Below are 15,120 nucleotides of genomic sequence, written 5' to 3'. Positions count from 1 at the left end.
ATTTTGTTTCATTGAAGCAGGATTCTCAAAACAGGTGGAAAAACCTCCAGGGATTGCCTCCCCCCCCATTTTTGCTCACTATTCTGTGGAAGGGTATTTTCACACAAACTAATCTACCCCTTAGCCAGGTTTTAGGAATAAATGTGGTATCAGGTGACAGTAAATATTTCACAAATGCAAAAAGAATCCACTCTGGCATGATCAGCGCATTTCATATAAAATCCAAACAGAGATTAGCATTAAAATGTGGGATATCTTGATCTGAGATAACCCCCTGAATTTTTTTTTCTTTTTGCGTGAAACAGTGGATAGGAGCTTGATCACACACTGATTAACATTTGGTAGGGTCATCACTCAAGGTGTGCAAAACTAAACAAAACGTGCTGGAAATACACCCAAATTGCTGTTTTGATTAGTTAAAGCAGGTTCCAGAACACTGAACCAAATCAGGGAAACTAACATGTAAAGAGTCCCTCCCGCCCCAAAGTTTGTGTATTTCATTTTGTACTTTGCAACACCAGTAGTGGCAGGCAGGCAGGCACTGGGCTCGCCTCTCTGGGCAGCATCTTGTTTTCCTTAATGGCATCCACCAATCAGCTCCCAAGGGGAGAGAGCCCGTGCGTTATTAATTAACTCTGTTAGCAGGAAGGGGAAACATACACAATGCGCGTGAGTGCATCTTTTTTTCCTGTCGCTGCCCAGGAAATGGCATTGTCTCCCTGCCTATCAGGTCCTCGCAAGGGAAGATCCCTCCTCACCTATCAGATTTAGAAATGTTTGGAAGGGGGAATGTGCAGACTTCAATCCTAGGCTGCAATTCAAAAGACACTTCCCTGGGAGTTAGCACTATCATGGGGATTACATCTGAGTAGACCTGTTTGGGACGCATCTTCATTTGTTTTGTCGTGCTTCCCAGGTACTGGTCTGTTTCCCCCACTTCTATCAGGGTGCTTGGAGGGTCTTAGGAGGAAAAGTGCCATGGGGGGGGTGCAAGGGGTCTGTTCCATCAATCAGGCTTGATAAAAGTTTTGGAAGACTTCAGTCGTAGGCAGCAATTCTAAGGACACTTCCCTGGGAGTAAACACAAGGAAACATGAAACCAAAAGGGAACAGCAGGATGCAAAAGTTTATTGGTACTGTAGAAAAAGAAAAAAGAGAACATGTTTTTCATGTCACTGCTACCCCTTTACCTGCCAGTTTCTCACTATAGTGTGATAAAAGCCCTGGAAGATTTCATTCATAGGCAGCAATTCTCACAATAGTGACACATTCTCAGTGACACGCACCTTCGTGTGTGTGTGTGTGTGTGTGTGTGTGTGTGTGAGAGAGAGAGAGAGAGAGAAGACCAAACTCATGATAACCAAAAAAACCCAAGTGAATTAGATCCAAGCCAGCCACACCCCAATGGGAAAAAACTAATAACAGCACATAGTTGGTTCAGAACCTTCGAGTCCAAAACTGAAACCGAAACTTTTCCGGTGTACACCTCTAGTCAACACAGACTAGGAGAAAGGGCATTGTGAATCTGGCCCACAAGCTACCATTTGGTCACCTTGGGACTAGTTAACAGAAGACACTCATCAACACAGAAGTGGTTTGTCTATTACATTTTTATTGTGCCCTTCTTTTGAAGAGCACAGGGCAACATGGAAGGTTTTCCTCTCCTCCACTTTTTCAAGAGAGACCCTGAATCACCCAGGTACTATTTGAATGTTCAGTATTGGAGCTCCAACCATCTTTAATGAGAGCACATGCTACCTGCGATCCTCCCAGTAAACTCAGAGCTAAGCTATAAGTGATACCAGATACATGTTGTTTAATGTGTCGGGGATGCAGTGTTACCTGGGAACTGTAGTTGAAAACAGCATTGACCTTAGCACAGGGAGACAAGGGAAGGGAAGAGGTTGGTAGCACTGGTAGCTCATCTCTTTGTTGAGATTACAAGAAAACAATTGCATAGTTCCTCTTCCCCCAACGATCCTGCACAGTTCTGTCTTTGAAAACTCTTTGAAAAGCTCCCTTACCTCCCCGTGCTAGAGACATAATGCAGTTTTCGACTACAGTTCCCAGATAAACTTGCGTCCCCAACACATTTAAAAACACGTCTGGCATCACTTGTAGCTTAGCTCACAGTTGCCATTTTGTTTGAAAAGGGAGAAACATGCATATAGAAAATAAGCACATAATGGTGACCGCATGTATCAGGAGGATTGCAGGTAGCACACATTCCTTTTGTGTGCTGTTGGAGGGTCAGAAGTGAAATCTGAACCATATTCCAGTGAGCTTCATAGCAGAGTGTGAGTTTAAACTTGGTCTCCCAACTTTGCTCAGTTCACCCCAGTTCCAAGCTTGTGCCTGCTAGTCCTACTTTGCCTGAGGTGCTTTTGGAACAACAAAAAGTGTGACGAAACCAGATTGTACCCGCCATTCTGCACCCACTAAAAGTTCTGTGCTATCGCCAAGGGGCTGCCTGGACTATTCACTGCTCTGCTCGTTGTATTTGGTGTTGGTTGCGAGGTGTAGCTGTTTGCCGAAAAGCTTTTGAATCTGCAGTTGCATAAAAATGAGCTGTGAGAGTTAGTGGACAGTCAAAGTATATTATGAAGAAAAGGTGGGGGCGTTATTAAGCACGTTCATTGGAAAGTTAAAGAAATAAAAGAATTTTTAACTAGCCTGGGGCTTTTTTCTCTGACGGTCCTCTGACCAGGATATGCGTGCCCCTGGATTCGACACTCAAAGCCAAGCTACAAGTGACGAATGACACTTGAACGGCAGGTGAACAGACTCGCGTCTCAGTTGAGTCATGTTGCAAATCAGCCCTGGCATTTTTGCAGAGGGCTCGGCTGGTTTGATGTTTTAACTGATATGCTACATGCAGATCCAGAGAGAAGTGAATATTTTCAGTTCCTGTAGCACAATCTCTTTGAGGACAGTGGAGGAGAACAAAGGATACGGATAGAATCCAGTATCTAACATGCACCGTTTCACAAGGTAAACAGCCTTTGGAGCTTTGTAAACAGCTGCCTTTGCCTCCATACAAAAATAATACTAATACTCTGTACTAATATATCTGTGGCTGTTACAGACTCTCTCTCACACATACATACAGAGTTTGTAATAGACACAGAGATATTTATAATACCTAGTGATAATGCTCAAGAATTTTACCTGCATACGCACACAATAGTGCAGTCCTAAGCAGAGGGACACCCTTCTAAGCCCATTGATTTCCTTGAGTTTAGAAAGGTGTAACTCAATTTATGATTGCATTCTTAGTAATCTTTACAACAGGTCTATAACATAGACAAATTTATATCCAGATTTACGGGGCAGTCGGGAACCCAAGACTCATTTGAAGCCACTCATTGAATTCATGATTGAGCTAAGATTTGGACTGGAGAGTTCCCGACTTGTAGCTTTTGCTCTTACCACTGTGTTAAACTTGTTCTTTCCGGTTGATTTTTTTATATGTAACTCAGGATTTGAAATGAATCTGAATGTCAAGATGTATTTTTCCAACCTGCTTTGGCTTCCATTCCTAATAGAGCTGTCCAACTCCTCCATTAAATAAATCCTTGCAGGATGTTTTGGAAAAGTTTGTCAAAATTCTTTCCTTGGTATACCTATTCTTCTGAATGCTTTTTCAAAGTCAGCTAGAATAAATGTCTGTAAATCCTATTTATTGCTGCTGTCTTCCCTTGGGCTCAGAAACTGATCTTTATACACAGCAGTGCTGTGATTTCTTGAAACAAATGTAGCAAAAGAAAGCATAATGTCTTGTAAAAAATAACAGAATCCTTAATCTGTAGAGATGCATATTTCAACCACATAACAGAATAGAAAGCCATTTATCTTCATTTCACTTAAATGAGAGCCTCTTCTTAAAAACAGTGTTTTGATCATTGCTCTGATATTTGTTTTATATTTCCTCAATGTGCTAAAAGGTGAGCAGAACAAGCAGGTCTTGGGGTCCACCTGATCCCCAGCTTTGGCAATTCAAACAAATAAAAAGTGCATATAGTATGAAGCTGATGGAAAGATGACATGGTTAGTATTATATTAGTTTAGCTAAGTGCAGACGTCTTCACAGTTGCAAGGAGCTTTCTGCCAGCTGAACAGGTTCTTTCTCCAGTGGAAAGCTTATTGCACTTTGAGGATGCTGTGTGGAATAGGATACAACCCCCGAGTTCACATTTCAACTTATTCGGTGGTCTTAGGCAAGTTACTATTGTTTGGTCACATCTGTAATACAGGTGTACCCAGTATATTTTAAGCGGGATCTACATATTTCATGGCCCCCTCATGTAGCGAGGCCCTGGTGACCACTTCTGTATAAAGAGAAGGTGATTTCCAGCACAGAATTAGAAACAGAGATGTATCGCCTCTCTCTCTCGTTATTTTTGCCACAGAATGCCTCCCCGTTCCTTTTTAAAGCAAGAGTTCTAGACACAAGGTTATTTTGCAGCCCCACTTCCCAGATGTGGATGGGAGAAAGGTTATGCACCCTTCTGTCTGATGCTGCTCCTCTACAAATTGCTTCATGTTTTGTTGAAGAGAAGCAGCAGTTGAGGTTTCAGTACAAGAGGCAGCTGTGGATTGTGGTCCCAGCCGTAAAAGATTCTTAACAAGATTTGGTGAGGCAAAGTGTGTGACACGGTTTTGTGAAAATGCTAAAGTATTACTAAAGTGAACATTTTGCTTAAGCAGCGGTTTGCATGAGCAGCTGCCTCCACTCTGGCCCACAGTAAGGTAAAGGTAGTCCCCTGTGCAAGCACTGAGTCATTACTGACCCATGGGGGGGCCTCGCATAATGTTTTCTTGGCATACTTTTTGTTACGGGGTGGTTTGCCATTGCCTTCCCCAGTCATCTACACTTTACCCCCAGGAAACTGGGTACTCATTTTACCGACCTCGGAATGATGGAAAGCTGAGTCAACCTTGAGCCAGCCACCTGAACCCGGCTTCGGCCAGGATCGAACTCAGGTCATGAGCAGAGCTTGGACTGCAGTACTGCAGCTTACCACTCTGTGCCATGGGGCTCTGTATTCAACATATTTCTAGTATTGGGGCTGAATTTAGGAGCAAGGTAGTAATGCACAGTAATGAATAGACCGAAGAAATGACTGTATTCCCATGCATTTATTTCTAGCCAAACCAGAGATTCTCTCTTTGGACAGACTTAGCAATGGCATGTTCCATTGCGTAGCAGCTGGATATCCTGCACCAACAATAGACTGGTACTTTTGCCCGCCAACTGAACCAAGGTGAGTGGGTGATTCATTTTTGGCATGCATTTTAACTTTGAGTTAGATGTCAGTTGTAGAACGTTAGTATAATTACCCCTATAACGATCAAGTTGTGTATACCTTTTTCATCTTCTGTGACCCTGGTCGGCAAGTACTTTTCCTGGAAACTTGAAAAGAAAGTTGGGCTGAAGAGTCCATCCCCTCTCAAATGGCCTGCCAACAAGTTCCAATGAGCCAGTTTGGTGTAGTGATTAAGAGCAGCAGGACTCTAATCTGGGGAGCCAGGTTTGATTCCCGACCCTTCTGCTTGAAGCCTTGGGTCAGTCACAGCTCTTCCAGAGCTCCCTCAGCCCCACCTACCTTGCAGGGTGATTGTCATGATGATGATGATAATAACCCTGGAAGAAGAACAGCAAGCAGGGCGATCAGCAGCGCAGGCTGGTCAAGAAGACCTTGGACGTTCTGCCCCAAGAGGCACCAAGGAGGTCCTGTACAAGGGAAGAAGCTGGCGAGAGAAATAGTGGGATGTACAAAGCTCAACAAGTCCAGTATTGTCTCCTTTGACTGGCAGGAGCTCTCCAGGGCCTCCGTAAGAGTGGGCGTTAAGTTGTCCTGAAGGGCGGTATATAAATTGAATGTTATTTTTTCCCTCATACCTCTTTTGCCTATGGGTGGGCAATGGGAGGGGCTTTCTTCCAGGGCTAATTTTGTCCAGGGCTTCCAGTTACTCACTTGGTGTAAGTAGTCTTACTCGTAGTGGAGTTTTCTGATTATATGTTTTGGGGGTGGAGCGGATGAGCCACTGTTATTTATGACTAGGCTTTAAGGGCCAAATTGCACTTCAAAAGACTTACACCCACTTACAACTGGGCTTTTCTTGGCCCTAATTATTTAACCCTGTAGAATGACAATTGCAGAATAGCTTCTGTGTATAGCTATTATCTTTTGGATTTATCATGTAATAACACAATTTTCCAGGACACAGGATAATTAGATTTCCATTTATACACACTAGATTATATGGTAAATGTGTCTTGTAGCTTGTGAGGGGGGGATTAATTACAAAGGTAATTACTAAGTTTCTAAGGAGATTTTATGTGCTTTCATGCAGGTAGAGGATTTGCAAACAAGGAATATAAATACTCACTTATTTTGTCAGCATTCCAGACATTATTGCCAGAAGATAATACATTTTCTCTCTGAATCATTTTTCAAAAGTTGTCCCCCCTCCCAAGTTTTCTTTTGAAATACACTTTTTCATCAGCAACAGCAAAATGGTTTAAATCAGGAAATACTCTACATCCAAAAGTGATTCCAAGTTGTCGTAATGATGTGCAATGAAAATTGAGTATACAACCTTGTAAAAATGAGTCTAAAGATTTATCTATACCAGGAACTTCATTTGCTAGAGAAAGCCCAATCTTGCCCCTCCCCATTCTAGGGAAGTATTATTGTGGATGGTAATAAAGTAGAACCACCACTCTCCACCCCCTCCCCTTTCCACTCCTCTGCTGTCCTTTTTGCGTCTGTAAGTGTGTACTGTGGTGAGGAATATGAACGCTTTTGTGGGACCCTTGCTGGGGCTTCTTCAGCCCCAGATTGTTCCCTTGCGTGGTGGTGCTGCCATTCCGGCATAAGCTGCCAACCTAAGATAGCGGAGGCTCCCTTTGTAACAGGACAGGGAGCGCAGAGTGCTTGATGGCTTGGCAGCAGGCTCTGCACTTCCTCTTTTTCTGTGTATGTGGCGAGGTGCTGTCGTGCAGCTTTTTGAAGCTGGTTAAATGGTTGCAAACTGTCAGGGAGACCCTCCTGGTGAGTTGTTTAAAGTAAGAATTGATATAAAGGATATGGGGTGGGGGGAGCATCCTTTATTGATGCTGCTTTAGGGGCTCATCAAGTATAAGAATCTTTAGACTGTTGTAAAAAATTGTGAGAATTTGTTAGTATGGGCAGCAAACATTTTATTGACCAGTTTCTTTGTTAAGCACAATACATGAGTAACAGTGCAATCCTGAGCAAAGTTACCCCCTTGGAATCCCACTGATACGAATGGACTTAGAAGGGTGTAACGCTGCTTACAGTTGCAATGTAAAATATTTAAAACAGGTGTAAGGAAAGGCGGCAGAATCTGATGTCATGCTGCCTCACGAGCTATGAAATGAAAAGTGATGTTTTCAAGTCTGTGGTCTGCTGTGTACAAACTGTAACTTCTCTCCGATGAGATCTGCGAGTGGAGTGGGGCTCATGAAGCAGGCATTCCTTGCATCTCTGTCCAGCTGCAACCCACCTCCTCCCCCACCACTGCACAGACCCCCATGAGCAGCATAAGGGACAGTGGGAAGGCCTGCAGCGTGTAGGAGGGGGGAGTGGCGGTAAACAGTCGAAACCACTCCCTCTGTACGTCGGCAGCAGACAAGGTACAAGCCTTAGGAGACCTCAGCACGTTGCATAGCTAGTTAGTTGTCCACCAGGTATGGTTTGGTTTCATCCCAGTCTCTCGTGCTTCCTCCAGGTGTTCAGATTCAGCCAGGATATCTCCAGTGAATGTGAAGCCCAATTACAGCACTTCACCCTTCCCTTCCTTTGGAAAGATACTGGTTGAAAGCACCCTTGATGCCAGCCGGTTCAAGAACAATGGCACCATCAAATGCGATGCTTCCAATAATGTTGCCAGCAGCTCAACTTTTTTTAACTTCGCGATTAAAGGTAGGGCCCGGAGTAATCTTTGAAACTGTATATGCAGGGCCCTTAAGATGTCAGTCCATTCAGTTATCTCACCCAACGGGCAACATGATATTAATCCTAGTTCACCCACTTCAGCTTCCCCGTTCTCTGTTCCCCGTTCTCTGAAGCTAGCCCTTCAGCCCACCGTGTCATCCCTTGGCTAGTCATTACCTTTCATTTCTTGAAACGTACGCTGAGGGTTCCTTGGGACAGGGCCCTGCTGTTTCAAAAGAACCGTGTTCTTGCATAGAGAAATAAATACTTGTGTAGAGAAACGCATGTTTTAGTTTCTTCACTCTGATGCCTCCTACATTAGCTATTCTCTCAGACATTTTTGACTTGGATCCTGTGAACCTCAGGTGGAAAGAGTTGACAGCCGGGGATCCTTCCTGCCTTCCTCTCCCCTAGAGCCCTTTCCGAACCTGGAACACTCTGTTGCTGGGGCTGAGGGACTGGCCTGTGTTAATAGCTGCACCAGTTGGATGGCTGCATCTAAACAAACTTTTTAGATGCAGAAAAAGCTCCAAGGGGACGGGGAAGGTTGGGAAGATCCCTAGTCCTTGCAATACAGGATCTAACCCTTTAGCTTTCTTTTTTTTGTTTGTTTTTTGCCATTTCTTTGCTGCTTTTCTACAGTTTTACCTGAAAACAGTGTTCAGATAGCTTTGCAGAAGTGCACTGACATCAATAAAAAGGGAACGTGAGAGGGACCTGCTTTCCATTGTTAGTGGAATATTCTCTAATCTCTAAATAGCATTTGTGACCTGTTAGAGGTTGCAGCCTCCGCAGAAATGCCCACACTTTACAGTGTTCTTTTGCAGATTGAAATGGCAGTAAAGGGGCTGGATGGTTTTAGGATTTTCTAACACAGCATTTTACTGTGGGCATTTTTTGTCTCGGTTTTTCTAGAACAAGTCAGTACCCACACCCTTTTCACTCCTTTGTTAATCGGCCTTGGGATAGCAGCTGGAATGATGTGCATCACCATTCTGGTTCTCACTTACAAGTATCACCAGGTAAGACTGGGGCATTCACTGTTGTTCTATTGCTCTCCCGTCCTTTCCCCATAGAAATCAAAGGGTTTTCGGGGCATTCCCATCCAGACCCCACCATAGACGGCTTTGAGCTCCTGTGCTTTTTGCTTTTTTGGAGGGCCTGGTTTTAGCACTCAGAATTGTTCATTCTGTTTTCCAGAAACCCAAGTATGAAGTTCACTGGAAAGTGGTTGATGAAATAAATGGAAACAACTACGTTTACATCGACCCAACGCAACTTCCCTATGATGACAAATGGGAGTTTCCTAGAGACCGGCTGAGCTTGGGTTAGTTAGTTAGTTAGTGTACATTTAAAATACATAAGTATAAAGGATTTCACTCGTGAATGAACAGAAATCAACAGGCACACTGCCTCGCTATGCCCGTCGGATCGTGTTGTCCACCAAAACATATATGAATAATGCATTCTTATGGGAGAGTTCAAGGGAGCCAGTCACCTCTTTTTCTGGCAGTGTCAAGCTAGGCAGGACAGCTAGCCCTTCAGCCCACCATGTCATCCCTTGGCTAGTCATGCATAGTATAGTATTTAAGAGCAGCAGGACCCTAATCTGGAGAGCCAGGTTTGATTCCTCATTCCTCCACTTGAAGCCAGCTGGGTGACCTTGGGTCAGCCACAGTTCTCTCAGAGATCTCTCAGCCCCACCCACCTCACAGGGTGACTGTTGTGGGGATAATAATGACATACTTTGTAAACTGCTCTGAGTGGGCATTAAGTTGTCCTGAAGGGCAGCGTATAAATCAAATGTAGTTATTATCTCATAGTACTGTGCGGTTTGTGGCTGCAGTTTAGGAAAACGGCAGAAAATCCACATTAAAAACACCAAAATCTGCCATTCTGGTTGTGCTCTCCTTCTAAAGAAAGCCAGTATGGTATAACACTTAGAGTGCTGGACTAGGACCCAAGTTCGAATCCCCACAGTGCCATGGAAGCTCACTGGGTAATACTGGGCCAGTCACACACTGTCCACCTATCCTACCTTGCAGTGTTGTTGTGTGAATAAAATGGAGGAGAAGAGAATGATGTAAGCCAGTTTGGGTCCTCATTTGGGAGGTGGGGGAAGGCGAGGTATAAATAAATAAAGTCCCACAGACCACGATGCTCCAGCCCATGACATTTAAAGAAACAAATAGTGCCATGACATTGTAGATAACCTGTAATATCTATTTACAAGTGACAGATATTTAGAATATGTGGGCAGCAGTATGGCATAAAATAAGCAAAGATTAGAATGGAAGGTGACGTGAAAAGGAGTATCAGTGGCTGGCTCCAAATGACAGTGTGCTAAATTGTAGCACTGGAGAAATAAACACTCCCAACCTCCCCTCTTCTGATAAGTAGGCACAGTTTTGTTACCTCTCTCAAGACAGATGAAATTGTCTCTTAGCAGGTGCCTGTGGTTCTTACCTTGGCTATCCTAGTTTTAGATTATTTTAAATTCATCTTACATAGTTAAACAAATCACCAGTGTGTTTTGCTTATTTTTATGCTGTATGGGAATCCTTTAGGTAAGATTCTTGGAGCTGGAGCTTTTGGGAAAGTCGTCGAAGCAACTGCCTATGGCCTGTCCAAACCAGATGGGGCAGTCAGAGTCGCCGTAAAAATGCTCAAATGTAAGTCTTTGGATTTCTATTTTCATTTATTTATTTTTAAATTGTTCATTGTATTGATGTCCAAAGGGTCCCAGAGCAGCTTACGATTATTTTAAAAACTAAACAAGTAACATAACAAATACAGCAAAAAGACAAGCTACTATTACTGCACAGATTATGCCAGTTGTCAGTTCCTGTCTGAAAAGTAAGCCAAGCAGGCCTCCTTTGGGAGTGTGTTGTATTATGAAGCAGAAGTGTCATTTTTAGTCTGCCTCCTTTCAAGGAGCCCTTCAGTAGGGCTTTCTCAGAAGAGCTTAAAGAAGCTAGAGGTAAATATGGGGCAAGGGAACTGTATGCTGATTGACAGCTTCCTTCTGCTGCCCGTTTCACTTGCCAGAGTTGTACGTATCTACAATTTTTAGCCTTGCCCTTCTTCCAAGGAGCTCGGGGCAGTTATTCAGTGCTATTTTATCTGCAAAAGAATTCAGTGAGCCAAGTTATACTGAGAAATAGTATTTGGGCTAAGGTCACCCAGTAAGTTTTGTTCTGGATCTTCCATGTTCCTATTCAACTCAACACCGCGATGACTGGGCTTCCTCTTTCTAGCCAGTGCCCATTCCACTGAACAAGAAGCTTTGATGTCAGAACTAAAAGTGCTGAGCTACCTGGGCAACCACGTGAACATTGTGAATCTGCTTGGAGCTTGCACTGTTGGAGGTACAGTTTTCCGCATGTCCTTCAAGTTTGGTGTGCACACCCGGTAGAGTCCGTAGTATTTCAGGGAATGGCTAGGCCTCCGGTTTCAAGGGGTCTTGGGAGAAGCAAGTACTGTTTTCCACAAGATGCTTCTGTACTGGGAGTCCAGGTTCCAAATCATTAAGCCCTTTATTAAGCTATACATGCCTGCTTGCCTCTGCAGAGGGCCGGGGCTCTTGTCATAATTCCTGCTCGGCATAAACTTAAGTGTATTTTTTGCTATTAAAAAACCCTGTAGTTAGTGAACCAAAAGCTACTCACATTAAGAAGTATGGGTACAGAATCCTATAATTGAAATACCACGCAGCGTTATTACATATTCAAATGACTTGGAGGCAGCCAGGCATTCAGAAAATTCATATTTGATCTCAAAACATTCGTACCAAAGACGACTCGATTCCATTTTCAGATTTCATTTTTAATAGTTTAAAAGGGCTTGAGCATCCAGCCCTTCTGTCTCTGTAGGCCGTTCTGTCTGGATAGTTTTTTCTATTACGCCGAGGAGTATAATATTTTACATCATTTCCAAAACATTACTGTAAGAGCGAGAAGTCCTACTGTAAACAGGAGTGAATCAAAGAGATTAATGTGAGAAGCTTACATTTGGAACAGAGAACTTCCTTCAGGAAGAGTTCCAAAATGAAACAGATGTGTCTGGTTTGCACCATTATCACAAGACTTTATTTAATTCATGGTTGTCTTTGTTTGTAACAGTGCAGTACTATTGGTGTGTTGAAATAATTAATTGGGAATGACATCATTTTAATTGGAAATAGGACCCAACTTCTGAATAGAGGAGCTGCTGATGTAATTTCACTATGACTTTTCAAGCCGAAACACTGCTCTACACAGTGCTGTTTTAAATGGCCCATTTTTGTACAATGCAGCAGAATAATCTTTTTATTTTAAAGTAATACGTGAGCCAGGATGCAAAATTCACCCGCCGTTCCTGACTTCCTCCACATCTGCAGGTCCCATTTTGGTTATCACGGAATACTGCTGCTATGGAGATCTTTTGAATTTTCTGAGAAGGAAACGTGATTCCTTTATTTTCCCAAAGCATGAAGAAACAGCTGTTTACAAGAACCTGCTTTACCCAAAAGAACGCATGTGGTAAAGATGTGCCAGTGTTTGTAGTCATTGCCAAGAAATCACAAGGCATCTTTTGTGCATGTATTGTTTTTATAAATTTGTACCTGTTTTGTGTGAGGGAAAATCCTTTTATTGATATATTTCATTCTTCCTTTAAGGAATCCAGGGTTGTATGTAGACATAGGGCTCCCCTTTTCAGGTTCACAGATTCCTTGCAAAGTAGGCTGGCATGAAAGAGGGGGGCTTGCCCAATGCCATCCAACACTGGCCCCCTGAACATTGGAATCCTAATGTTGTGTTTCAGCTACAATGCTATATGCATCACATGAAATAGCTCTCTTTTAAGATCAAGCAAAACATAACACCCACAAGGTTTTGACTAGGTCTTCTATGGGTTAGAAAAGACTCCTTTCATAATTTTATTTAGAATTACACAAACAATTAAACATCCCTTCTATTTCAATGAGACGTCCCTTCTAGTTTGCATCCCACCCCGCTTTCACCAGCAGAAGTGGGGGGGGGGGGTTCACCCCTTTTCATCCTGAGGGCACATGAAGCCAGGGAAAGGGGGCAAAAAGCCGCCCCTCCTAGCCTGTGTTCCCACTGGTGAAAACAGAGTGGGAGGGAAACCAGGAGTGTCCTATCATGCAGTCAGCCAGAGTCGAATGCCCCAATGGATATTAGAACATTCTAGATTGCAAAATCGGCCCAATAATGTAATATGATGTTGTTCTGGATGTTTTTTCTCTGCTGTGCCCATGTGCTAAAACGAAGTAGAAATCCACTGAAATAGCCCAGGTCCCAAGGCTTTCTCTCTCTATTCCTGACCATCAGATGAATCTTGTCACGTTCTTTTCCTTTAAAAAAAAAATAAAATTATTTTGTACTTGGATACTTTTGGAGTCCTTCACCCAGGCGACTCCTTTATAAATGCTTATTCTTGATGGTGCCCCTTATATCAAGTAAACCCACGGTTCCCCTGCTTCCTTTCAGTGATGGCACCAATGAGTACATGGACATGAAACCAGGAGTTTCTCAGATCGTGCATGCCAAAACAACCTCAAGGCATCCAGGGAGGCCAGGTAAGTTTACATCCCAAAAAGCGGATAAGAAGGAGGGGAAAGATTCAGTTTTAAAATTGTAGGCACCTTCCAGAGATCTCTAATTAATTATAAAACAGTGGCATAGGAGTTTAACAATGTATTGTGCATCTTAAATTATTTTTCTGTTGGATGATTCCCTCTTGGTAAGATGTTCAAAATTACATCATTTTGATAACAGATTATGTTTGTGTGTGTTAATTCAGCAACAGGCTCTGCTAAGGGAATTTCTGTAATCTTCCCAAACAGCCATAAGCAGTTGTTTTATGTCTTGTTCCCACTTGTGTTGCTTTAGGTTCATTTGCTAATCAGGATGTCACCGTCGCCATTTTAGAAGATGATGAACTGGCTCTGGATATTGAAGATCTGCTAAGTTTTTCTCACCAAGTGGCAAGAGGCATGAGCTTCCTTGCCTCTAAAAATGTAAGCTGGAAACTGAAGGCAATAAATGGTTTCTTCATAAAGGGCGACATTCACAGTGCAATCCTAAACAAGTCTACTCAGAATCCTACTCGATGGAACTTACTCCCAGAAAAGTGTTTTTAGGACTGTGCTGTAAAATAAGGTCACAGTCCCTATTGAAAGTGTGATTTACCTGTGAGTAGACCTGCTGAAGATTGCTCCCTCACAGTGCAGTCTTAAGCAGTTACCCTCTTCCATGTCCATTAAAATCAACAGGCTTAGTAGAAGTAACTTTGCCTAGAATGGGCCTGAAAAAACGGCAGCATTTGATTTCTAAAAGCAACAGTGGAATTTGCATATGAACCATTAGCAGTGGAACTTTTCAAACTGCAGAGCAGTGACGGAGATTCCACAAAATGAGTTTTCGGTGCTCTTTCCTTTTTTAACTGTTTTACTTCTTACATTTATTTTACTTTCATGCATGCTGTACAGCAGCTCCACACTGGCTATTGGTGATGTGGTTTTCAAGGCTACTACTTTCTTTTTTTTTTTTTGCATGTGCTATAGCAACAGTTGCAATATTACAAATGGTATCTCAGCAGCTATCTCACAGCTTCCCCTCTCTCCATTCCTTTATAGGCGATTGAGACAAAAACAGCCTGCACCTTTCCAGTTATAACTCTCCTTAGATCCTTACATAATTTAGCCATTGGGATAAATGGAAACTAATCCTTGAAAAACATTATTTGGGGGTGGGGTGGGGTCTGGGCCTTCACATCTCTGTGTAGCTTAACAATGCTACAGAAGGTAATTAAGAGTAGAAAAAGTAAATAAACACTCAAGTCCTGTGGATAGTATTTGAAAGTAGATTCTATCAGAAGAACTTCCTTTTGTATAAATATTCCTTGAATTGAAGTAGAGAGATTTCACTCCGGTATGCTTTCTGGCCGTAGGATCCTGATGTAGCTACTTTGGCCCAATCAGTTCTTGGTATCCTCAAAGTCTTCTCTTACATACTAATAGCCAACTGGCTCTGATCTTTGGATTCTTAAATCCAGAGGTTGGAGCCATGAAGGGACAAGACAGATTGTGACACACTCACATGCACCCCGCTTACACACTGCCATCTACCATAAGCCTCACTATACAGGTTTG

General features: G+C 42.9%; 1 protein-coding gene across 1 annotated transcript in view; it reads left to right on the top strand.

Moving 5' to 3' along the window:
* The window catches only part of KIT (KIT proto-oncogene, receptor tyrosine kinase), a 68,071-nt gene that overhangs the window by 41,426 nt on the left and 11,525 nt on the right, over positions 1-15,120 (top strand). The window contains exons 8-16 of the mRNA XM_054989661.1: positions 5,150-5,264; positions 7,759-7,952; positions 8,880-8,986; positions 9,165-9,291; positions 10,532-10,636; positions 11,222-11,332; positions 12,343-12,484; positions 13,457-13,545; positions 13,859-13,986. Of these exons, the coding sequence (XP_054845636.1) occupies positions 5,150-5,264; positions 7,759-7,952; positions 8,880-8,986; positions 9,165-9,291; positions 10,532-10,636; positions 11,222-11,332; positions 12,343-12,484; positions 13,457-13,545; positions 13,859-13,986 (1,118 nt within the window). The remainder of the gene's footprint in view (positions 1-5,149; positions 5,265-7,758; positions 7,953-8,879; positions 8,987-9,164; positions 9,292-10,531; positions 10,637-11,221; positions 11,333-12,342; positions 12,485-13,456; positions 13,546-13,858; positions 13,987-15,120) is intronic.

This window comes from Eublepharis macularius, chromosome 10 (genome assembly GCF_028583425.1).
Source record: "Eublepharis macularius isolate TG4126 chromosome 10, MPM_Emac_v1.0, whole genome shotgun sequence".
Classification (NCBI taxonomy): domain Eukaryota; kingdom Metazoa; phylum Chordata; class Lepidosauria; order Squamata; family Eublepharidae; genus Eublepharis; species Eublepharis macularius.
Note: the sequence above shows the minus strand (reverse complement) of the source record. Positions and strands in the feature narration are given on the sequence as shown.